The following is a 25,810-nucleotide window of genomic DNA, read 5'->3' as shown; positions in this document are numbered from 1 at the left end:
CAGGACAAAATAAGCAGCTAATTTAAGTGTATTTTATGAAATGAATTCTGTACTTTCTTATCGTCAGTCAAGGGCAGGAATCTTGAGGCCTATCACAATTAAATTCAAAAATTTTGAATTGAGTTTTAAAGTATGATATTAAACTGATTGTTCATACAGTATTTTTTTTACTTATTTGTCTTCACGTGTAGCATTACGCTACAGGTGAGTCAGAATATTCATGGCCACTGTTTAAAGGGGACTTGTTATGCTCATTTCCATTGTTCCACTTAAATAGATTTACAGTTTTAATAGTTTCAGTGCTGCAAAAATGCATAGTTTTTCTGATACTGTACATCTCTATTTACCTGCGACCCTGAGGGAGAAGCAGCTTAGAAATGAGCCCAGTGTGCTCTGATTGGTCACCCACTATGATCTGAGTAGCCAACTGCCAGAGTGATTCCGCCCCTACAGGTTCCGCCCCTGTCTTGCAGTCTGCAGTCAAAGACCTGTTCTCGGTTCACTCTCTAGCTCACTCGACCACTGCTTCTCTCTCTCTCTCTCTCTCTCTCTCTCTCTCTCTCTCTCTCTCTCTCTCTCTCTCTCTCTCTCTCTGTGTCTGCCAACTTTGAATGGTGGGCACCATCTGTCTCTTGTGACTGGCTGGTTCTTGCTGTTCATGTGGGCTGTGGAGTGGGTTTAGGGCCAGGCAATGAAATTTGGACACAACCGTGAAAAGAACGGCTCCCGACAACGATTTGGCTCCCTTCGTTCTTACCTCGATGTCTTTCAGAGGGTAGAGGTAGCTCAATACCACTTTTTTTCCCATGCTAAAAGCTCGAGTATCACCCCGTATGGTAATGCAGTTAAAATCAGTCGATATTTTAGACGTCAGAAGTCATTACGCTTTGATGGAAGATGAACATTTAGTTTTTTTTTGTTTTGTTTTTTTACGATGAATCTACCAGTTACGACCAGAAACAACTAACAAAATGGGGAAGAAGTGTTGCTTTCAGGTTGACTTTAATCTTAGAGTAAGTGCTACTCATCATCTGTTTTACTTTATCTTAGCTTGCACTACAAGCAATTCTGTGACATTCAGGGTTAGATTTGTTACAGAACCTGATCGTTTTTATTTTCCAATAAAAAATTCAGCGTTTTTTTGCTGTCTCTAATTTTTTACACATTATTTACTGTACAGCCCTAATAGCTACAGCCTGAATGAATTACTCAAATACAACCAAACAAAAGGGTCATTTTCCCTGCAGGCCGGCGTGTGTTACTGTGTGTGTGTCTGTTGGTCTGATGGGGATGATGTGTGGGAGGTATTTTGAGCTCGGCCAGCCTGTGCGTGACGGTGACTGCTTTTAATTCCCACCATAATATATCACTACTGCAGCCTCTCTCCTTCTCTCTCTCCTTATCTCTCTCCTTCTCTCTCTCTCTCTCTCTCTCTCGCTCTCTCTCGCTCTCTCTCCTTCTGTTTCTGTGTCTCTTTCACTCCCCTCTATTTCTTCTTCTCCCTTCTTTTCTCTGTCTTCCTTTTTCTCTCTCTCCTCACACACCCCCTTCACTGTTTATCTTTCTTTCTGCCCTCCTCTCTTCCTTTTTCTCTATTGTTTCTCCCTGTCTCTCTCACTTGCTTTCTCCTCCTCGCTCCCCTTTTTTCTTTCTCTATGTCTCTTATACTGTCTCTCCCCTCTTTCTCACTTTCTTTCTTTCTTTCTGCATGTTCACTCCGTAAGCTATGCAGTGTATGTATGTATGTATGTATGTGTGTGTGTGTGTGTGTGTGTGTGTGTGTGTGCGTGTGTGTGTGTGTGTGTATGTGCACATCATGTTTGCCTGGTCATGGTCATAATCTGCTGAGTGAGCAAGCGTTTGAGCGTCTTGCTCTGGGAACCTCCCTCCTCCTCATCTGCTTCCATTAATAAGTCAGGAGTGCGGATAGCAATACACACACACACACACACACACACACACACACCTGCACGCACACACTGTCCTGAAGAACATGTGCTGTATTCAGCTCTTAAGTCTGGACTGATTAGTCACTCCTGGCAAGTGTGTGTGTGTGTGTGTGTGTGTGTGTGTGTGTGTGGGGGGCTGCCTCTCCCTATTGGAGGAGGATGGAGAGAGAGAGAGAGAGAGAGAGAGAGAGAGAGAGAGAGAGAGAGAGATGAAGAGATGAAATTAGAGATGAAGGCAGCAGTAGGTACATGGACAGTAGAAGGTTACCTGCTAGCCTTGGGCAGATAATTGATCATTATTGAATTTTGCTTTACATGTGTCCTGATATGCAAATTATTGTTTTTTCATGTGTCACATGATATGTTTTCTTCTTGGTGCTCCTTTATTTAACACTTTGCACATAGATTATAACAATAAGTGTTTTTTAAATCTAATTGTTATTGTACACAATAGAAAAGATTCCACTTAATTATAAGCAATACAGAACAGAACATTATCAACTAATTACCTACTCAAATACACAATATGAAGGCCACTTGGAACGATTTTAACAGTAATTTAAAAAATTGACTTAAGATCTGCTTTGCATTAAGTGGGTGAAATGGACGAGCACATTCAAAAAGTGCCAATGCATCAGTTTGGCACGACCACCTAAACGAATGAAGTACTGGATGTTAACGGTGTTACATGCTGTCTGTGCAGAACAGAGCTATAGGGTACGACTCTGTAAAGCAAGCTACACCGTACTGTCCTGTTGAACATTTAGCATGATGTTTATTAAACAGTGGATCTAAAATCATGATGATATTTATCAGTTGTTGTCATTTCATGTCCTGTTTGAGTACTTGGGCTATGATTAATCCTTGCTTGTGTGCAAATGAAAGCATGATGTTTATGCCGAACAGTCTTGGGGTCCAGAGGAAGTCTACACACACATGTAAAGTGTAATCAGTGCCATCTCCAATCCAACCGCATTAGTTCTCGTTGGAGTATTAACTGCTTCGTATTCTTAATATCTCTGCAGTGTGATTTGCTGCAAAAACAGCGTTTCTCTTTTGATTGATGCCAGAAACAATAACATTAACAACAAAAGTGATTAGAGGGGTCTCCATCAGTATCCTGATAAAAAGTGATCCACCGCCATGAGACGGACGAAGTTTGTCATTAAAACGTTTTAAAGTGGACATTAATGACGGAGGGGTGTGCGTGTCTGTTTTGTGTGTTGTTTTGCGCACCAGCATAGTCCATATATATATATGTGTGTGTGTGTGTGTGTGTGTGTGGGGTGGCCCATTTATATGGATATACCCAAATAAAATGGGAATGGTTGGTGATATTAACTTCCTGTTTGTGGCACTTTAGTTTATGGGAGGGGGAAAACTTTTCAAGATGGCTGGTGATTATAATGGCCCACCCTATCTCTCTCTGTCTCTCTCTCTCTCTGTCTCTATGTGTGTGTGTGTATATATATATATATAATGTGTGTGTGTGTATGTTAAAAAAAAAACAGACCTTTTCTGACGGATTGTTTTCGTGTCTGTTCTCTTTCCAGGCGTACGGTTCAGGCTGTGATATAGTGATCTTAGCCAGTGATTTTGAGTGTGTGCAGATCATCCCTGGAGCTCAGCATGGAAACATCCAAGTGAGCTGTGTCGAGTGCTCGCACCAACTCGGCCGGGTAAGCCTGACTTATGTTATCTTGATCAATTTAATGCATGACTGTAACCGTGACGGGAGGTGAAAGTTGCTGCCGGTGTGAACGCAGGGTAACACGTTGCTGGTGAGAAAAAAATAAGGATCTCCAAATTGCCGGCTTTATTCATGGTTTTCTTCTGTTCTCAACGGTGGTTGCCATGACGTCACAGCAGTTCCTCTAGAATGGGCTAAACTTCTGTGTAACGCTTTTCACAACGCTATCAAACTGTCTCAAAAGCACAGGAACGTTATCCGCTGTCAGGGAGTCACAACAGCTCTCGAAAGCTTTAAACGATGTTGGAAAATGAACGCTATATGGCAAAGAATTGCAGCTTCAAAATACTTTGACATTTTCGGGGTACACAAGATTCATCGCAATAGTCATATAACCAGTGCTCTGAGAAAGATGACCAGTTATGTTTCTTTCTAAGAGTATATGCATCTTAGCTAGCTATGTGTTCTAATTTCATTTAAAACTGCAACCTACCTTCCACAAAACAGCAGCGACTTGGCTACAAGACCTTCCTGCTGTCTCTACTCCCTGTTGTTTTGAAGCTTAACCCATGCTGAGTGGTCAGGTTTCCTGACGGACTGGCCTGGCTGCACCTTTCCGATTTCATTGCTGTGTAGATCATTATAAGCTTCTGTGCTTTTATAACTTCTCAGCTCCTCGTTGTCTACACCTTCAGAAAAACCAAGGTAATTGATAATGTCAGCATATTTGACACCTGGCCAGAGTTTCACATCGTCAGCTCAGACTTGGGATGGGTTCAGTGTATGAGGCACAGACTGGGTGACACCATTTACAGTTCTTGTTAAACATTCATGTTTATGATGCCTCCACGACACAACCGCCATCTTCTTGTGTCCAAAAAGTGAAACCTAGTAAGCTAGACAATTTAATAATTGATAAATATCTTTATCCTTGAAGCTAATCCGTACTCTATCAGTAGTCAACAACAAACGCACACGAGACGTTGTGCCCATTCTCGTTCCAAAGACAAGCAAAGCCTAATGGTAAATGTTGCTGTGCAGGAAAACCGTGGACACGAGAAGGAAAAATGTCCTTTACTTTTAAAGTAAGTTATTGTAATGACATTTTATTTCTCTCAGGCCAGTTTGGAACATTTCTGCGATTCATGAGCTTTTCACTCGATGTATAGGACAGTTTCAGTGTTGTAGAAAAATACAAAAGGCTGAAACCTGGAGCTGCAAAGGATTATTTCTGTAATCAAACAGCCGCTAGGCTGTTATAGACTGCAGACTGCCTTTGATGGTGCAGCCATGGTTTAAAGTTCCGTCAGCGTGACTGGTGATTTCTTCTTTAATGGTGCAGCGATTATTTATTGTGTATCGTTTGAACATTGTAATGCACAATGTGGGATTTTGAGGAAACTCTCTCAGCAATAAAAATCTGCAATTTTTCATAAATATCATAGGCCTAGTTGTTGAATGTTACATTGAATATTTGTTTATTCAAATGAACACATCTAGCTTACGTGCATATAATGAGCTGGACTAACATTATTAGTTGTAGGGTGAGCCTGACAGTCTCTCAAACTCTTCTGTTGGTTTTAGATTGCTGCATCCTATGGAAACATTGTGTGCATTTTTGAACCCGTATCCACCAACCTGAACAAGAGGCACAAGGTGAGTGATGATGATCAACAATAAGATGGAGTACTGGGGATGGTGGTGATGAAGATAGTTAGAAATATGACGGTGATAATGATAAGGTGATAGTCGCACTGATCACTATGGTGGTGGTAATAATTGTATATAAGATAGGGATGATGATGATGATGATGATGATGAATCAGTCATGTGTAGATTACCCCACTCGTGTCACCTTTCCTTCTTTATGAGCACCATGTGCAATGAAGTGCAACAGCCTCCATTCTCTCCAAATTACAGCTCATCAGCTGCTGCCTGCTTAAGTAATGTTTCTGCATATCAAATAACGGAGAGCGGTACCTGTCGGGATGGTGTATTTATAGTACTGAAGCTCTACAGAGGGGCCACAGTCTGCCAGTAATTAGACGCTTTCCCTTTTGATCTAGTCAGCTCAATTCCCTCCACTGTGCTATTTGGCTGGATGTAAAATGTGGTTAATTTTATGGACAGAGTTACAGTGAATGCTGGGACTATTTTTGAAGCTGTGTGATTTCGAATTTGTTGCATCACTTTGTCTCATTGTGTTTTTGTTTAAATCGCAGCAACTGAACTACCAATGGCAGAAGACAGGGCAGTTTCTGCTCAGTACAATGGCGTACAGCCTTGCCTGGGACCCACAAGGTGAGAAGGGAAATGAGTGAATGAGTGAGTCTCGGTCAGCGTCTGAAATGGTCAGAGGTAAAAGACAAAAATGGCATTATGTTTAACCCGTTAATCTCCATACCTGAAATTTTTAATTTAGTTGTTCTCTGAGCTTGCCTCAGGACAAATATTCAGAATTCTGACAAATACATTGAAACATTTGGATAAAATGGGAATTTTGTAACACTTAATTTGTAATTAGTCCAGGTCACATGGGATTTTTAACTTGCTAAAAAATACAACCTGGTTGTGATTAAAAGTAGTAAATTAAATTGGGCACGGGTTTATAAAAAAATCTAAATAATTAGCTAACCTTTTATGACAGTTTAACATTATCACCATATAGAGTTTTTAAAAAATGAGTTTTTAAAAATACAGTTTTAATGCAATTAATATACATTCTCAATCAAATCTTTAATAGCAGGTTAAAATAAAAGGTTTTTACAAAAACATTAAACTGTCCACATAATCATGGTCACTATGACACTATCATACAGGACTTTCTGCAGTCTGGACTAGATTTGAGAACCTGCCATAGAACACAGACCTTTACTAAGAGCTGTAAAGCTGCTCCAACATAAAATACTGCATGGAACAAACTGCTAGCATATATAACATATACTGCTCTGTATTGTCTAATCATCATGAACATGCTGCGCCAGTTATTATATAACAGTTCTTAATGCAGAAACCTTTCATTTATTAATATCCCGTTTCTCAGAAAACCTCCGTTATAGGTTCGCTCGTTTCTGCCCTCGGGATTATGACCGTTTCCTTTAACTCCTGTCAACAAGTTAATTTTATAGCCCACTGTACGAGCGACGCTTGTAACAGTTCTGTTCACCGTTTTCTGTGTATGTTCCAGTGAATAACTTAGTAAAGTAAATATTTCAACTTGAGGGCTAACTAATTATTACTGGATCTGCATGCTAGCCCGTTAGCAGTCTGCTGAGCTGCTTGTAAAAGAAAATAATGTTCTTAAGGTTATAAGTATTATTTTGAGTTTTACTTCATACACACACAGTTGGTGACGGTGACTTTCCTTCTTCATGCTGGGTGAGATGTGTTTTCTCCATCTTGAGGGATAAAGGTTCCCTGTCTGCTCCTCTTTCTGCCGTGCTGTGGCTCCTCTCAGAGGACTGCATCATGTCATCAGTTCAGTTGTGATCAGAAATGAAAGGTCGCTTGTCATCGGTGTTGATAAGTACCTCTCATGTACTGACAAAAATCCCTCGTTAGCCTAATAACCGCTTTCAGAACAATGATTTCCTACCCTGGTCCCTGCGTGCAGGTCTCTGTTCCTCAAGCAAACCACACTGATTAGCTTCAGTTCCTGTTCGTTGCTCTTTGTATTTTCCTGCATGTGTTCTCTGTTTTGTCCAAATGCTCACAGTATTTTGATGATGAAAGACAGTTTATTGTTAGCAGAGCTTGTAAAAGATGATTATTTTGTTATTACCTAAACATCTCCTTCTGCTGTGGAGCTGCAACTGGGCAGTAAAAGAGTCGCATGTTGCCGAGCTCTGATCTTGACCGATACTCAGACTTGAATAAAGTATTTTCTTTCACTCCTGGGTGATTTTCAAGTCTTAAATTCTGGAGTTAATGTTAAGATAAACATCGATGATTTAGAGATGAACTGACTTATTCGCATTTATAATCGCTCCAGCTGGTTAATCTGCTACAAGAAACTGTCAGAAAGCCATGATGCTTCTCTGACTTCGCCCTCAGAAAACGTTGAACGTTGAGAGACGTTTTATTGCCGGAGATGTGAGAAAAGCAGCTATAGCTGGGCTAAAGCTTAAAGAAGAGCAAAGTCTGGATTTTTGTTTATATTATATGGTTTTAGTCTACACTAAGGGATGCAACGATTATTCGACTAAAATCGACGACTGAGAATGAAACACGACGACTCACTTGAAGAAAGCAAGTTAGCTGTGCTAGCTAGTTAGCCACTGTGGATGCTAAAGAGCCCGTCTTACTTCAGGTTATGAGCTGAGCTGTGACTTTCCGTTTCGAAGTGCTGCTGTCTGTAAAAGTTAATGGAGCTGGACTGGAGAAGAAAGTAATGATTATTCACAGCGACCCTGTTCACTTTCCAGATAACGTTTAGTTTTAAACACAGCATCGCCGTCTTAACGCCAAGGCCACGTGTGCGTTCAGGTTCGGCCAACAAAGGCGAACGAGGACGCAGGCAGTTTTCTGTTCTCCGTGAACACACAGGGCAGCTGAACCTCGTTCTTAGAGAGGTTTGCCACAAACGTTCGCCACTTTCCCATCCGCTCCATCAGAGCACATCAGCCTCGCAGCACTGAACATCTGCTCTCAGACGAGGCCGAGTCTCTTCAAAGAGCGTGACGAGATGCTGACCTTCCTCCATTTCAGTAGGCCTGTGATTGTAGAGTTTAGGTGCAGCAGAGTCTGGACAGACAGCAGAATGCACTGTTTAAATTTAGATGGATGTTTTTATTTGCTTGATTAGAGGAAAAAAAGCTGCTACTTTTTATATTTTTACGCCGCATACTTTGCGCAAAATTCTGTGAATGTTTGAATGTTCCTCATGTCTATCGTCTTACATTGTTAGTTAGCAAATGCATAAAACAACCTCAAGCTAAATTTAAAAGCTGATAGCTACATAAGTGTTATTTGGTAATTGAACGATTTATAATCGTAAAAAAAAAAGATTAATCATTTAAATAATCAAAAGATTGATAGTCTACACCAGGACATCAGCACATACTGAGACCTACTTACAGCCCAGATAGTGAAAACTTATTTCAAAACAATGGACATAAAATGTTGTCGCTGCCAAAGTGGTTTGGCTTTTGTTGAAAGGACAAAATGGCTCTTTTTAGTGTTTGAGTTGCCGACCCTTGGTCTTTGTTTTTGTTTTAATTTGCGTCTTAGCCGTTGTGTGTGACATTCTGTGCCAGTTCTACACTAAATTCTGTTGTAAACCTCTTTCCACCACACACAGGCAGCAAGTCCTCCCCTATCATTACACACACACACACACACACACACACACACAGTGTGATTTCCTCAGAAGCACTGTGCCCTATGGTGCCTCATGGACGTCTTTGCTTACAGATGTGGGCTATGGACGCATGTCAGACAAAATTCCAATGAAAACGTAATGCACATTTAAATTTTTCACTTTAAGTTAACTGGGTTTTTAAATTGGAGTATCTGGTAGCCGGAAGGTTGCGAGCTCAGGACTGGACTGGACTGCACTGCCCCCAGCAGAAAAAAAGGGTCAATGAAGTACGTGATATAACATTGATAACATCATGTGGGTTTGGATCAGGCAAACAACTGTAAGGAGTGCAGTGCTGAATAGCTGGAGTGGGCTAGGAGACTTTGAGGCCTTTTAGCAGGTTGTAAATGCTTCAGCCTCCAGTAAATACATGTTGAGTTCTTGGTCTCTGTGTTCTGCTGGTATTTGTGCAGGTCCCTACTTGTCTGTTTTTCATTTCGCTGCCGTTACCATGTGTGGAATATATAGACTGTGGAGTGAATGACATGTTTTGGAACAACTTTTCAAGTGATTTTTACAGACTGAATTACCTGGTTATGATGTTTGGGGCTGTGTCTTTGTAATGCACACCATGCTGTGTGCGATTTGGGGGAGTGTGTGTGTGTGTGTGTGAAAGATTTAGTGTGTGTTGATGGATGTTATTAGGTGTACCTGTGTGTGTTGAGTGTGCTAACAGATCTTCTCTCTCTGTAGGTAACCGTATACTGGCAGCAACGGAGCGGCTGAAGCTTTGGGCTCCACCCTCCGGTGACACACTGCTGGAGGAAGAGGATGGTCAGCTCACCGACGACAAACCACACCCTGTCCTCAATGACTGGAAGTGTGTGTGGCAGTGCAAGTAAGTCAGTCAGACAAACGTTTTGTGTGTATTGTGTGGAGTGGACTTTGTCATGACATCATGTCGTCGATGCCGACAGAACAGGAGAAACATACTTTTTCTCTGTTCTCTACAGTTTTAATGCATCAACATGAGATTCTTGAATAATCTTCAAATATGACTGTGTTTAATTACTTAATTGTTTGACAAGTAATAAAGCCACCAGCATAAATGTTTACTGTCCAAAAGCTTTTGAAACAAATTACACACGTCTTCATAATCAGCACACATAAACCTGCCGTAAGTCCACTGTAAAGCTGTTTAATTCCAGGTCAAAGTGATGGGAAATTAATTCCAAGAGAAGACCCCGCCCAGTTCCATGGAGTTAAAAAATTCAGCTCTTTTTGGAGCAACTCCCAGTCTTAGTTCACTGACTATCTATTTGATCTATCTGATCTAGTCCTTTTCTTAAAACCAAGCTTTTTAGCTCCTTAGTCTTAGCCAACAGCAGATCACCATCAGCTTGCTCTCATTAAGGGTGGCATGTGCACCCTAACTGAGAGGGAGCGAGAGCTCCGCGTCTCCGTCACTGCCCCCACACCTCGGCTGCCAGGGTCAAACGCAAGGCGTAGTCCACCGGCCTTGCTGTGGCCTGGGCGGCGGAGTTGGAGATTCGTGTCCCACCTTGTGTCGTCATTTTTCTTCAATACCTTCATCTTGCTTACCCATCGGGTAAATTTACTGCTGTTTAGCTCTTTTCCAGTGCCCTGAGATAGTTTTACTAACACACGCTTCTCTGTAAACCTTGCATTCATTTGTTTTAGCAGTTACTGTTTTCCACTGGTTTAAAGGGAAAAGCATCTTGCACAGGTACTTTTTGTCTAGCTATTTGTCTGCTAGCTTCTGAACTGCCACTACACTCACATGATGAGTGCGCAACCACGCAACCACAGCTGACTGGCCGCCTGGCACTGTGAGTCAGCATTCTGAGCCAGAAAAACAGAATGTGCTTAATGGCCAAAAAACAGGCTGGGATCTACATTTAAAAAAAGAATTGCAGTTTAAATCGTATTTGCAGTATTAGTCAGAAAAATTGCAATTAGACATTTTTTAAATCATTCAGCCCTAAACTGGACTATGCTGTTTTCAGGTGTGTTCTATATGGTGTGGACTGAGTGAGGGCACGCGTTCTGTGGGCTAGAGATAGCTGGGTGTAGGGGCAATGGGCTGAAGTATCCCGAGGTAGAATGTTTACTGTAGGAGTTGGGGTGTTCTGGGGGTCGGATATGTACAGTGGCTGTCATGTCTTATTGTAAGAGTGAGCAGTAGAAAACTATAAAATATACATTGTTGTACTATTAAACGCATGCAAGCTGTGAACTAATCAGTGCCGATTTATTGAAGGTGAATTTTGCTGGTCTGTATATAATTGAGATGAACTGATATAATTAAGATTGATGGTGACAGCCCTGTTCTGTTCTGCACAGACGCTTGGTGCGAGTTCTCAGTGAAGTGTCGGCTGCAGGGTTCCAGGCAGGTGCTGTTCCTGTGTGTGAGAAGTGCCAGAGCCTGTTGTTTGAAAAATAAGGAAATGAAAAAAGATGATTATCAGCTGGTGTTGGAGTGTGATGCAATGTCGTGTTTGCCCAGCGACCAGCACTAGATACAAAGCTCACACACACGTGCAACCACTGACAGTTTCTCTTTCTTTGAGGCATGCAGTCTGACCTGCAGTGTGTGTGTGTGTGTGTGTGTGTGTGTGTGTGTGTGTTGTGTTCAGTTAACCCTTGCGTGTCAGTCAGCAGTTAGCAGTCCCTGAAAATTGAATTTATTTTTGCGAACATTGAATTAAGAAATTTGGTTCCACTTGATTTGTTTATCCCTCTTTAGATTTCTTACTGATGTACACATTTTTATAAAAAAACTATCTGGTGAAACCAAAGTTAGGATTAGGTTTTGGATTTTGGATTTGGAGTGGGTTATCCAAGTTAGTGGGTTATCCAAGTTAGTGGGTTATCCAAGTTGGTGGGTTATCCAAGTTAGTGGGTTATCCAAGTTGGTGGGTTATCCAGGTTAGTGGGTTATCCAAGTTAGTGGGTTATCCAAGTTAGTGGGTTATCCAAGTTGGTGGGTTATCCAAGTTAGTGGGTTATCCAAGTTGGTGGGTTATCCAGGTTAGTGGGTTATCCAAGTTGGTGGGTTATCCAGGTTAGTGGGTTATCCAAGTTGGTGGGTTATCCAGGTTAGTGGGTTATCCAAGTTGGTGGGTTATCCAAGTTAGTGGGTTATCCAAGTTGGTGGGTTATCCAAGTTAGTGGGTTATCCAAGTTGGTGGGTTATCCAGGTTAGTGGGTTATCCAAGTTGGTGGGTTATCCAGGTTAGTGGGTTATCCAAGTTGGTGGGTTATCCAGGTTAGTGGGTTATCCAAGTTGGTGGGTTATCCAGGTTAGTGCGTTATCCAAGTTGGTGGGTTATCCAAGTTAGTGGGTTATCCAAGTTGGTGGGTTATCCAGGTTAGTGGGTTATCCAAGTTAGTGGGTTATCCAAGTTAGTGGGTTATCCAAGTTGGTGGGTTATCCAAGTTAGTGGGTTATCCAAGTTGGTGGGTTATCCAGGTTAGTGGGTTATCCAAGTTGGTGGGTTATCCAGGTTAGTGGGTTATCCAAGTTGGTGGGTTATCCAGGTTAGTGGGTTATCCAAGTTGGTGGGTTATCCAGGTTAGTGCGTTATCCAAGTTGGTGGGTTATCCAGGTTAGTGGGTTATCCAAGTTGGTGGGTTATCCAAGTTAGTGGGTTATCCAAGTTGGTGGGTTATCCAGGTTAGTGGGTTATCCAAGTTGGTGGGTTATCCAGGTTAGTGGGTTATCCAAGTTGGTGGGATATCCAGGTTAGTGGGTTATCCAAGTTGGTGGGTTATCCAGGTTAGTGGGTTATCCAAGTTGGTGGGTTATCCAGGTTAGTGCGTTATCCAAGTTGGTGGGTTATCCAGGTTAGTGGGTTATCCAAGTTGGTGGGTTATCCAGGTTAGTGGGTTATCCAAGTTGGTGGGTTATCCAAGTTGGTGGGTTATCCAGGTTAGTGGGTTATCCAAGTTGGTGGGTTATCCAGGTTAGTGGGTTATCCAAGTTGGTGGGTTATCCAAGTTGGTGGGTTATCCAGGTTAGTGGGTTATCCAAGTTAGTGGGTTATCCAAGTTAGTGGGTTATCCAAGTTGGTGGGTTATCCAAGTTAGTGGGTTATCCAAGTTGGTGGGTTATCCAGGTTAGTGGGTTATCCAAGTTGGTGGGTTATCCAAGTTGGTGGGTTATCCAAGTTGGTGGGTTATCCAGGTTAGTGGGTTATCCAAGTTGGTGGGTTATCCAGGTTAGTGGGTTATCCAAGTTGGTGGGTTATCCAAGTTGGTGGGTTATCCAGGTTAGTGGGTTATCCAAGTTGGTGGGTTATCCAAGTTGGTGGGTTATCCAAGTTAGTGGGTTATCCAAGTTGGTGGGTTATCCAAGTTAGTGGGTTATCCAGGTTGGTGGGTTATCCAGGTTGGTGGGTTATCCAGGTTAGTGGGTTATCCAGGTTAGTGGGTTATCCAAGTTGGTGGGTTATCCAGGTTAGTGGGTTATCCAAGTTGGTGGGTTGTCCAAGTTAGTGTTAGCAAAATATACCACTGTCAGTATTGAGATTTTTTCATAGACTTTTCCTAATATGGCAAAGCTGTTTCACTGGTGAATTCTGTTCACAGCTTGTTTACAACTCTTGTTTTTGTGATGTAGTGCTGTACAAAGGTCAGAGACTGCCCTTCATTTGTTTAAATTCCAGGTAAAACAGCCTTTTTGTGCAAGATATTGATTTTTAGGAGATATTTCTGAGAAGACTAGATAGAAGATAATCCATTGTTAATCCATGACCCATCGACTTTGAGAAGACAACTCAAAAGGACGTGTAGCTGATCAAGAAGAACCTCACTGAGAAAAGGAGGCGGACACATCAAACAAAGAAGCTGAACAATGGACTGACCGCCCCAGAGTCCAGACCTCAACACCACTGAATGTGTTTGATTACTTCTGAAAATGATCAACCAGCTTCTGAGACTTGTGTATTTTGAAAATTTCTTTAAGTATTGTGATGTTTTTCTGGGCCTTATCGTCTTTCTGTCGACCTTTCACGTTTGTTCCTGTATGGATATAGATCTGTGTGTGTGTGTGTGTGTGTGTGTGTGTGTGTGTGTGTGTGTGTGTGCGCGCATAACTCCCTCCTGTTGCTTTCTCTGTTTTCACAGGACTGCTGCAACTGTGCATATACTCAAATGGTCTCCTGATGGGGAATACTTCGCCACTGTGGGGAAGGTAGTGTTTTTATATACACAAACACACACAATCATCTTGTAGGACTGTCTCTGCAAATCAAACTGCTGTCGGATCTTTGCTGTGCTAGAGCTCAGACGCAGGAGGAGGGCTTAATCACACACACACACACATGCTGTGGCTGAGGAGGTTCAGAACATCTCCACTGTAGGGCATCAGGGGAGACTGATCATGATGTTTTTCAGAGAGAACATTCCAACGTGTCTTGGATATGTTCTAGTGGTTAATTTGGTCGTGTTTTTCTTATTTTGGTCAAGGCAGGTGAAATGAAATGACCAGTCAGGGTAGAAATACATTTTCTTGTTCTACTGGATTTGTATTGTGGCTCAGTTTGGAAACTGAGGACCTGTAAGTGGAGTTGTCTTTAATCTTTAATCTTTAATCCTTAAAGTCAGGTGAAAGCTTAAATTCAAGTATACTGATAATCAAAGCGAGCAGTTATTTAAAGTGGTGGTTCTACAAAAAAGACATTTCCTGTAACTGTTTTAGTTTTGCGCTGGTACAAAGGTGATGGAAGCTGTGAAAGGTAGTGACACTATGACTCACTGGATGACACGCTATAAACATAGACTAAAGTACAGAGACAGTTCAGCTGTGCAGGGGTGGGAGGTTGATTTTCACTTTAAAACTGTTTCGGACTATTAGTAAGACAGGAGGTGTGCAGGCACTGTAAAGCGCACTCAGCCTGTGGAACCAGTGCTGACATTTTGCACTCCTTTCTGACGGGACTTCAGAGCTTATCTGTTTGCACTTTTAAGTATTTTTCTCTTGCATGACTTCAAAAGATGCTTGTGCAGGATTTTCTTCAGCAGACAAATCCCCCTGCAGGTGGCTAACATGCTACAGCTTTGTGTATGTTCAGGGAACACTGTATACTGCACTCCCTGCCTTTCTCTGAGCCTTTCTCTGTCACTCCTTTTCATCTTTCTTTTTTTCACTACTTGAGCCTTACTTGGTTACTGTTTTTAGTCCTGCCTTTCCACTTTTTTCTTTTATTATTTGTTTTTCATTTGCTTATTCTTTCTCTTTTTCCCTTTGATTATCCGTTATGCACTCTGTTTTTATAACATTGCCAGAGCATTGATGAAAATTGGTGAAATCTCGCTCTCTCTGTCTCTCGCTCCCTCTCACTCGCTCGCTCCCTCCCTCTCTCTCACTCCCTCTCTCTCAGGACGACTGTTTGTTGAAGGTGTGGTACCCCACCACAGGCTGGAAGTCAGCGATGGTGATCCCGGAGGTGCCAGACAGGAAGGCTCCTCTAGTTCATTTCTCCTTCGTCTATCTGGCTCACCCTCGGACTGTTACGGGCTTCTCCTGGAGGAAGACCAGCAAATATATGCCCAAGTACGTCACTCCACCGCCCACTGACAAAACACTAGTCACTCACCATCCATCATTTTAGCTCATGATTTTTCCAAAGAAACCTGCATTAGTCAGCTATATGGAGCCGTCTGTCATTCAGAAGTTAGAGAAGCCATGCTGTGGACAAGGAGGTTCAGAACATCAGTGTGGAGCGTCAGGGGAGACGGATCATTATGTGTTTTCAGCAGTGAGAGGATATTCCAGCGTCTCATGGGTATGGTACATATTGAAAAAATATAGCTTAAAGCAAAATGTGGACTGGCTTATGAGTCCTAGCTGTGAAAAGAGAAAACTACTGATAGCTGATTAATCAAAACACAGTTAGAGTAGCCTCCAGCTGGAATTACACACAGCTGATCCCTTGAGGTGCTGTCAAGTCCACTGACTAATCATAAAACTGCGCTGCAGTATTAAAATCTTTGCAAACTGATGATGAACATGTGATGAATTGAATACAATATTGAAAAAATGAAATGTAAAACTGTATTTTCACCTCATTTTTACAGAGCATCTCTTATTTGTTGGTTTTTTATTTTTTATTTTTTTACAGAAATCATTGTCAATGATCAAAAATAGGCATTATGGTGCAGTCTGTCAGTGAAAAGTGGGCGGGGCTTTTCCTGTGGGTTTAAAAAAAAAGCTACAGCACAGTCCATAGTCAGAATGTGAAAGATGTAAAAAGACTGGCTTTTACAGACGAATCACACAGCTCTGTAGAACGTAGACATTTTATGCACAGAATATGGAAAATGAAGTCCTGGCCTTTGAATGGAACAGAATCTGAAAATATGTGTAACGTTACTCCCCTACTGCAGGCACTATGCATGGAAATATGGATGTGTCAGTGTTTGAGTACATGTGAACACGGAGGTCGTTTAAAGACTGCTGTGGAGAGTTGGAGAGAAAAAGTCACCGACATTGTTTATAAAAAGCTTTCACACTTTTATTACGGACATTTCAGGGCACCATAAAAGAGGAAATCGCTGACAAATAGTTAATCGTATAGAAACAGTTGTTAATTGCTGTTGTAGCTTAAAATGCGTGTTTACTTTTCACTTAGTTTTTATCCTGATGTTTGTGTGTTCCTTCTTGTCTGGTCATGTGTGTTTAACTGTTGGTGTTTTTGTCTGTGCTGCAGGGGGTCAGTGTGTAACGTGCTGCTGACCTCGTGTGTGGACGGTATCTGTCGGCTGTGGAGTGAAACGCTGCTGCCGGAGGACAGCCTGCTGGGGGGTCAAATCACAGAGAACAGCACCAGCTACAGTTCCTCACTGCCCCACAGCGGCCAGAAGGACAAGATCCAGCATGCTCTGGAGGTCAGACATCCAGCAAACACAGACATTCAGCATCACTTCCACAAATAGTCTCTGTCACGCAACAGTGCTCTTTATGTATCCTTGCCAGTGAAGTATTGAAATGCAATTCATTCAGAAAGGACACTGTCAGATGTTTTTGGGACACCTTGTCTTTTTTTACATTTTAATGCTGTTACATTACAATGAAATAAGAGAAATTCCCTGTAAAGGCCAAGTTTGTCATAAAGCAGCTCTGTGCTAATCTCTGGTGTAGCTTCATGCTCATCAAAGCCTGTTTTCACCTCCAGTTTTTTGCTGAAGGTCAAACCAGAGTTTGGGTTTTTGTGACAACATCTCTTTTGGCCCAAAGGTGGTTTAAACTCATGAATAGTTTGAGTGCTGAGATCACAAACCAAGAAAGAACTGTCAGTGATGCTCCTGCAAATATTTACATGTGATATTGTCATCCTCTAAATAAATCTAATTTAAAGGCTTTAAAATGGGAAATTATTGCTAAACTGACAAAGAAAACCGTCTGAGAAGTTATGAATTTGTGTCTGCGTGTGTGTATACAGTCGATCCACCACCTGAAGCAGCTGAGACGGGGTCGAAGGAGATCCTCTGCGCTTGTGGCTCACACAGAGCTGCTGCCTAGCCAGCTTGGCTCGCATGAAACACACCGGCACATCACACACCACGCTAACGCGCTGTGCCACTTCCACATCTCCGCCAGCATCAACCCCAATACAGGTGCGCACAGTCGCCTACATAAAAACCAATATTGACTGCTTCTAAGATGAGGAATAAACAGTTATGTTACACTTTTTGAGTCTCACTCTTTCTCTCTGTCTCTGGCTCCCACATACATTGCTGTTCAAAAGCTCGGTATCACTTATCACTTTAATAAAAATAATAATGTTTTATTAGGTTCATAATTCTATTTTAATTATTTGATCATTATATTGATTATAATTTTGTTCCTGAATTTACCTGCAATAGAATTAGTAGACTTGTTTCAGTCATTACATAACTGCCTAATCAGTTATTTCAGTTTCAGTTACAATTATTTAAATGACTGCAATTAGATTAAATACATTTTACACATTTTACTCAGTTCATAAGAAAGCAGGACATTCATTCACTGAGACATTGTAGAGCTCAAGAAAACAAAAAGGGTTTAACTTCTAATGTGCACTGCTGAGTAATAATTGTTTATTTGTTAGCTATGTAGCTAATTCTGATGTTTTTAGCATGCATGCCGGCAGAATGTGAATTTTTTTTATTTTATTATTTTTTGGGGGGATGTTTTAATATTTTCTCTCTCTTTCTCTTGCATCTTTCCCTGTCGCAGATATCCCGGCAGCGCTGGCTGGTTCAGGACTGTTTTCTCCGGCTGATGGCAATGGGGGGTTTGTGGTGCACTGGCTGAATAATAAAGACTTGAGCTTCACCTCTTCCATGGACCAGTTCATGCAGCAGCTGAGAAAGTTCTCAGAACAGCACCTGGAGCACACCACAGATGAGCTCAGACAGGACGGCACTGCCAAGTTTGACTTCGGTACTCATTCTCACGAACTTCAGAATATCACACACATATTTGAATTCTATTGTAGTATTTATCATAATGTTGTATAATAATAATAATAATAATATAATAATAATAATATATTAGTCATATAGAGCAAAATAGCAAAATTATTATTAATAGCAAAAAATAAAAAAAAAAGAAATAAAAAAATAACTGAATAACATTTAACTGAAGAGTAAAAGGCAGTAAAATGCAGTTCCAGGAAGGCACTGGTCCACCGATGTTTACATGAAGTGATTAGTTTTTAAACACTCATTCAGATCTAATTTGCATGCTGCTGAAATTATGCAAGGCATGTTATCAGACATTGCTGTAATATTAAAGCTTATTTTTATTACAACACTCTAAACCCAGCATGACTTTCAAGAGCTGCTCTTTTCTCATAGTCACAGTGACCGTAGCCATCAGCTTAGATAAAACACGTGACCTCTTGAGTCATAGTGGAGTTCTCTGACCTTTGGGCCAGAGCAACTGTATGGACATCTATATCTATAATTCTGTGGGTTATGAAATCCAATGTTTCCAATGTTTTCACAAGTTGTTCATCCACTAGATTCTTTCTCAAATGGCCTGTTTTCAGATCTCCCCAGACCGGAGTCGAACACTCTTGTGTTATAGCACAATTTCACTTTAGACTAAGCATTATTATAAGATATAGCTGCAGCATTCAAATGTAGTCTGCATATATTTAGCTGGCTTATTATGTCATAGAATCACAAAACAGGTCAGCAGAAATAAAAATAAATCAGCCGTTTCCTGAGCGAATAGCAGCCGATTGCGATCCTGTCTGATTCTGATTGTGCACCCCTTAATAAAAGTTTTCCATGTTGTACTCCGCCCGCTGTAGATCTGGATGAAATGTCTGATAAGGCATCGGAGCATGAAGAGGGCGAGCAGGAGGGGAGCACGAAGGCCTCATCGCCCGGCTCCAGCAGCAGCATGCCTTTGCCCTCCGTCCTCCTCGACCGCAAGATGGAGGCGCTCACCTTGGAGTGGAACAAAAGCCCCGACATGCTCTTCACCATCCACCCAGTCGATGGCTCTTTCCTCGTCTGGCACGTCAAATACCTGGACGAGTTCATCCCCGGAATCTTCCGCCAGGTCCAGGTAGGCACGTCTGCATAAAGGATTGTCTTTTGCTGTAAACTGTTGATTTGTGATGAGGGGGTGGAAATATGTGGTGATGGTATACTTGCTAATAACATCAGTAGGTGCTTCCTAGCTTTAGTCGCTCAGTTTAAGTGTAAATTCTGATGCGTACTGGTGATGTAAAAGTGTTTGGAGCATTTATTGTCAGTTTAAAGAATTTGTGTGTGTTTTCTTAATCACTGCTGATGGAATCTTAACAAATCCATCTGAAGGTTTGAGGTATCCAGGAGAAATCTGGGTCTTTGTTTTTCAAACTACCTGACAAGATATCAGTTAACTTTCTCAAAAAAAGAAATTCTTGTTACTTTTTGCTGTATTTATGTTTATTTGCATTTATTCTAGTGATGTATGTAAGTACTCACACTTATTGCTAAGGTAGTAGTTTTGAGAGTGAGCACAGATACTTAGACAGTGCTGCATGTGAAGATGTGTAAGTGAAATATAATTTCTCAACAGACTGAATGTCTGTGGTAAACTGTCATTTTCGTTGCTTGTTTGTCCCAGGTGGCGTTCTCCTCACGGATCCCTGTAGCGTTCCCCACAGGCGATGCCAATTCTTTGAGTAAGAACATTATGATGTATGCCTGCACCTTCGCTGAGCGGGACAGTGGGGGCGCTCTGGATCTGGACAGAAAGGAGCGTCAGATTCCTCAGAGTGCATCAGCGTCTGCCGGCCTCAGCTCTCTCGACCACTCCCTTGCTGCTGTGATCGGTCCTGCTGTCATGATGGTGTCCAAGCACGTAGATGGCTCTCTCAACCAGTGGGCCGTCACTTTTGCAGAAAAGTCCGCTTTCTCCAACGTTCTTACAGTTTCTCACAAGTTCCGTTACTGCGGACACCGTTTCCATCTCAACGACCTGGCCTGCCACACGGTCCTGCCGCTTCTGCTGACATCATCACACCACAACGCCCTGCTGACTCCGCCCTGTGGCCCAGGTGGTGTTGATGCAGACCAAGAGGCTGGGCCCACGCGACCCGTCCGCCCAATGAGAGGCTTCCCACAGAAACAGATGCGGAACGCGGCGACGCGTACGTTCCATGACCCGAACGCGATCTACAGCGAGCTGATCCTGTGGCGTGTTGATCACATCGGACCGCTGTCCTGCACTGGAGGCGTGTCCGAACTTGCACGCATCAACTCCCTCCACACGTCGGCTTTCTCCAACGTGGCCTGGCTGCCCACGCTCGTCCCCAGCTCTGTGCTCGGTAAGGGCTAGGAGGGAAAGGGCAGGTGGGGCAGGGGTGAGAGTGAGAGTTCAGCTGTATTGCTTCCGGGATGTTAGAACCAGCAGTCATGGGCTGGAGGTTAGGGAACCAATCCTGTGACCGGAAGGTTGCCGGTTCAATCCCATCAGCTGACAGTCCATGACTGAAGTGCCCTTGAGCAAGACCCCTAACCCCCAATTGCTCCCTGGGCACCATGGAAAGGGCTGCCCACTGCTCCGGGCAAGTGTGCTCACTGCCCCCTAGTGTGTGTGTTCACTAGTGTGCATATATGTGGGTGTTTCACTGCACGGATGGGTTAAATGCAGAGGTCTAATTTCACAGCGTGCAAACACAGAGACACATGGTTGTAAATTCTAAGTTTATAATTAATATTTGCTGCAGTAGAGGAGAGCGAGGCACATCCTAACATGGATGTAGTGAAGGGGTAACATGGATATTTAATGTAGTTAAAGACGTTCAAACTGAACTTTTTTCATCTGAAGGGTTTGGTTTGATTACGGAGTTGTCTTCACAAGTCTCAGAATTCACTACCGTATTATTTCAGTTATTCATCTTGTAATATAGAGAAAGTAGAATAAAATATTTTGCGAAAGTATTTTGAAAATTACACTCTGTCACACTTAGGGGGCTATGTTCCAGTGTGCAAAAAAACAGTGTATTGCTTATATTCTGTTACTGTAAAAGGTTCCTACAGTTGTATTTGTATATTTAATGTATATATAAATAATGTGTATGTAAATAATGAAGTCGCTTTGAGTGAATTTGAGGTTATGTACCAAATTGTTGTGTTAAGTATCAAATCTGCTATGAAGAGTAAATGTCTTGTTCTCTCTGCTGTGGAAGATCTCCTCCATCAGGTGGCTAATTTGCGTTTAATTTATGTTTATGCTTTTGTGATTAATGTGCTAGTTATTAATCGTTGTTGCCAGAAATAATTCCGTATTCTCTCTAAGGGACGTATTGCAACTCTGCGAGTGCCTGTTTTGTGGCATCAGATGGGAAGAACCTGCGCTTGTACCAGGCGGTGGTGGATGCCAGGAAACTGCTGGATGAACTGTCTGACCCAGAGACCTCAGTGAGTGTCCCGAACTCCAGCACATTTAGGCTCCCTGATACCTTTAACCCTGTCTGCCTGTACAGCTATAATAATAACTGATAACTAATAATATCTGTGGGATTTACGGAGTCGATTAAGTTATTTTTACTTTCCAAGGACCTAAGCTAACGACTGTTTGTGTGTTTAGAAATTGGTGGGCGAGGTTTTCAACATAGTCAGTCAGCAGTCCACTGCTCGGCCCGGCTGCATCATTGAGCTGGATATAATCACTAACCAGGTGAGATGTGTGAGTGTGTTGCAGGTTTGTAGGACTGAAATTTGTCTGTGTACAAGCTGAAATCTATGTCTCTGTATTTAATGTATGTGTGCAGAATCTGTAGTAGTAGATTCACTGAAATGGGATTTTGGGTCAGCACTAAAATCTGATATTTTTTATGTACCTATGTGATGATACTGATGCATAAACATTCACAAAATGTAGAAATTTGCACTAGATCTACCTGAATTAGCATTACAGAGAAATAAAACAAAAATGTATTTCTGTAGGATTACAACTGCAGTAAAATGAATAAAATACTGACATTTTAGACCCAATGTAGCCTAAACATTCTGCTCTTTCAGAGTTCAATAGATACATAATCAAACATCAGTTTGAAATATCGCTCTGATCTAATCTCCCTGATGCTGGTATTCTTTTCAGCCCTTTTTGGGTAATTGTCAAATCACATTATTATAGCCTACTGTATCAGCGTTTAAGCAGTATCAGCAGTTTTAATAAGTTTTAAGTGGGGATGTTTAACCCAATATCTGTGCTTGTGAACTGCCTGTTCTAGCAGGTAGATTTAGGTTGCAGTATCAGAGTAACAGGATATTTTCTGTCTCCAGTGTGGCTCCACTACGCAGCTGCTGCACGTCTTCCAGGAGGATTTCATATTAGGATACAAACCCCACGACGACGTCGCCAACATAAATGCTGCTAACTTCCCTTCTGCTGAGGGTACTTCTCTTCTCTTCTCTCCTCTTCTCTTCTCTTCTCTTCTCTCCTCTTCTCTTCTCTTCTCTTCTCTCCTCTTCTCTTCTCTTCTCTTCTCTTCTCTTCTCTCCTCTTCTATCCTATCCTCTTCTCTTCTCTTCTCTTCTCTTCTCTTCTCTTCTCTCCTCTTCTCTTCTCTTCTCTCCTCTTCTCTTCTCTTCTCTTCTCTTCTCTCCTCTCCTCTTCTCTTCTCTTCTCTTCTCTTCTCTTCTCTTCTCTCCTCTTCTCTTCTCTTCTCTTCTCTCCTCTTCTCTCCTCTTCTCTTCTCTTCTCTTCTCTTCTCTCCTCTTCTCTTCTCTCCTCTTCTCTTCTCTTCTCTTCTCTTCTCTCCTCTTCTCTCCTCTTCTCTCCTCTTCTCTTCTCTTCTCTTCTCTTCTCTCCTCTTCTCTCCTCTCCTCTTCTCTTCTCTTCTCTTCTCTTCTCTCCTCTTCTATCCTATCCTCTTCTCTTCTATCCTATCCTCTTCTCTTCTCTTCTATCCTCTTCTCTTCTATCCTATCCTCTTCTCTTCTCTTCTATCCTCTTCTCTTCTATCCTATCCTCTTCTCTTCTATCCTCTTCTCTTCTATCCTCTTCTCTTCTATCCTATCCTCTTCTCTTCTATCCTCTTCTCTTCTATCCTATCCTCTTCTCTTCTATCCTATCCTCTTCTCTTCTATCCTATCCTCTTCTCTTCTATCCTACCCTCCTCTCTTCTATCCTATCCTCTTCTCTTCTATCCTATCCTCTTCTCTTCTATCCTATCCTCTTCTCTTCTATACTCTTCTCCTCTTTTCTCTTCTCTTCTTTTCTCTTCTATCCTCTTCTTCCCTCTTCTATTTTCTTCTATCCTATCCTCTTCTGTTCTCTTCTCTTCTATCCTCTTCTCTTCTATCCTATCCTCTTCTCTTCTCTTCTATCCTCTTCTCTTCTATCCTCTTCTCTTCTATCCTATCCTCTTCTCTTCTATCCTCTTCTCTTCTATCCTATCCTCTTTTCTTCTATCCTATCCTCTTCTCTTCTATCCTCTTCTCTTCTATCCTATCCTCTTCTCTTCTATCCTCTTCTCTTCTATCCTATCCTCTTCTCTTCTATCCTCTTCTCTTCTATCCTATCCTCTTCTCTTCTATCCTATCCTCTTCTCTTCTATCCTACCCTCCTCTCTTCTATCCTATCCTCTTCTCTTCTATCCTATCCTCTTCTCTTCTATACTCTTCTCCTCTTTTCTCTTCTCTTCTTTTCTCTTCTATCCTCTTCTACCCTCTTCTATTTTCTTCTATCCTATCCTCTTCTGTTCTCTTCTCTTCTATCCTCTTCTCTTCTATCCTATCCTCTTCTCTTCTCTTCTATCCTCTTCTCTTCTATCCTCTTCTCTTCTATCCTCTTCTCTTCTATCCTATCCTCTTCTCTTCTATCCTCTTCTCTTCTATCCTATCCTCTTTTCTTCTATCCTATCCTCTTCTCTTCTATCCTCTTCTCTTCTATCCTATCCTCTTCTCTTCTATCCTCTTCTCTTCTATCCTATCCTCTTCTCTTCTATCCTATCCTCTTCTCTTCTATCCTACCCTCTTCTCTTCTATCCTACCCTCCTCTCTTCTATCCTATCCTCTTCTCTTCTATCCTATCCTCTTCTCTTCTATCCTATCCTCTTCTCTTCTATCCTACCCTCCTCTCTTCTATCCTATCCTCTTCTCTTCTATCCTATCCTCTTCTCTTCTATCCTATCCTCTTCTCTTCTATACTCTTCTCCTCTTTTCTCTTCTCTTCTTTTCTCTTCTATCCTCTTCTACCCTCTTCTATTTTCTTCTATCCTATCCTCTTCTGTTCTCTTCTCTTCTATCCTCTTCTCTTCTATCCTATCCTCTTCTCTTCTCTTCTATCCTCTTCTCTTCTATCCTCTTCTCTTCTATCCTCTTCTCTTCTCTTCTATCCTCTTCTCTTCTATCCTATCCTCTTTTCTTCTATCCTCTTCTCTGCTATCCTATCCTCTTCTCTTCTATCCTCTTCTCTTCTATCCTATCCTCTTCTCTTCTATCCTCTTCTCTTCTATCCTATCCTCTTTTCTTCTATCCTATCCTCTTCTCTTCTATCCTCTTCTCTGCTATCCTATCCTCTTCTCTTCTATCCTCTTCTCTTCTATCCTATCCTCTTCTCTTCTATCCTATCCTCTTCTCTTCTATCCTACCCTCCTCTCTTCTATCCTATCCTCTTCTCTTCTATCCTATCCTCTTCTCTTCTATCCTATCCTCTTCTCTTCTATCCTCTTCTGTTCTCTTCTATCCTATCCTCTTCTCATCTATCCTATCCTCTTCTCTTCTATACTCTTCTCCTCTTTTCTCTTCTCTTCTTTTCTCTTCTATCCTCTTCTACCCTCTTCTATTTTCTTCTATCCTATCCTCTTCTGTTCTCTTCTCTTCTATCCTCTTCTCTTCTATCCTATCCTCTTCTCTTCTTTTCTCTTCTCTTCTTTTCTCTTCTATCCTCTTCTACCCTCTTCTATTTTCTTCTATCCTATCCTCTTCTCTTCTATCCTCTTCTGTCCTCTTCTCTTCTATCCTATTCTGTCCTCTTCTCTTCTATCCTCTTCTCTTCTCTTCTATCCTCTTCTCTTCTCTTCTATCTCCTTCTCTTCTGTCCTCTTCTATCCTCCTAACTCCTAATTTTTTTTTTCCTCATGACAGAGTACCGTCCTCCTCCATTCTCTGAGAAGTTCTTCTTGGTAGTGATTGAGAAGGATGAGAATAGGAACTCTGTTCTGCAGATGTGGCATCTGCATCTGAAGTCTGTCCAGGCATGTGTGGGTGAGTGTAACGCGCTCAATCTCTCTTTAACGGCGTGTGGGTGCTACACACACCAAATCCTTTTATGTTTGTCACTGGAACATCCCTAACACGATGCCTGCTGTTGACCATGTCCTTATCGAACCGGTAGCATGGATTACATCGTGA

At 41.9% G+C, this 25,810-nt stretch overlaps 1 protein-coding gene across 2 annotated transcripts in view; it reads left to right on the top strand.

Annotated features, from left to right (window-relative positions):
* dmxl2 (Dmx-like 2) overlaps nt 1–25,810 on the top strand; it is a 107,706-nt gene that overhangs the window by 19,197 nt on the left and 62,699 nt on the right. For both annotated transcript variants that reach the window (XM_037539802.1, XM_037539803.1), the window contains exons 2-16: nt 3,503–3,628; nt 5,224–5,295; nt 5,862–5,940; nt 9,692–9,836; nt 14,087–14,153; nt 15,343–15,515; nt 16,672–16,849; nt 17,404–17,578; nt 18,180–18,386; nt 19,264–19,523; nt 20,070–20,772; nt 21,747–21,868; nt 22,038–22,127; nt 22,736–22,847; nt 25,544–25,663. In XM_037539802.1, coding sequence (XP_037395699.1) covers nt 3,503–3,628; nt 5,224–5,295; nt 5,862–5,940; nt 9,692–9,836; nt 14,087–14,153; nt 15,343–15,515; nt 16,672–16,849; nt 17,404–17,578; nt 18,180–18,386; nt 19,264–19,523; nt 20,070–20,772; nt 21,747–21,868; nt 22,038–22,127; nt 22,736–22,847; nt 25,544–25,663 — 2,629 coding nt within the window. The remainder of the gene's footprint in view (nt 1–3,502; nt 3,629–5,223; nt 5,296–5,861; nt 5,941–9,691; nt 9,837–14,086; nt 14,154–15,342; nt 15,516–16,671; nt 16,850–17,403; nt 17,579–18,179; nt 18,387–19,263; nt 19,524–20,069; nt 20,773–21,746; nt 21,869–22,037; nt 22,128–22,735; nt 22,848–25,543; nt 25,664–25,810) is intronic.

Source organism: Pygocentrus nattereri, chromosome 7 (assembly GCF_015220715.1).
Source record: "Pygocentrus nattereri isolate fPygNat1 chromosome 7, fPygNat1.pri, whole genome shotgun sequence".
In the NCBI taxonomy this organism is placed as follows: Eukaryota; Metazoa; Chordata; class Actinopteri; order Characiformes; family Serrasalmidae; genus Pygocentrus; species Pygocentrus nattereri.
Note: the sequence above shows the minus strand (reverse complement) of the source record. Positions and strands in the feature narration are given on the sequence as shown.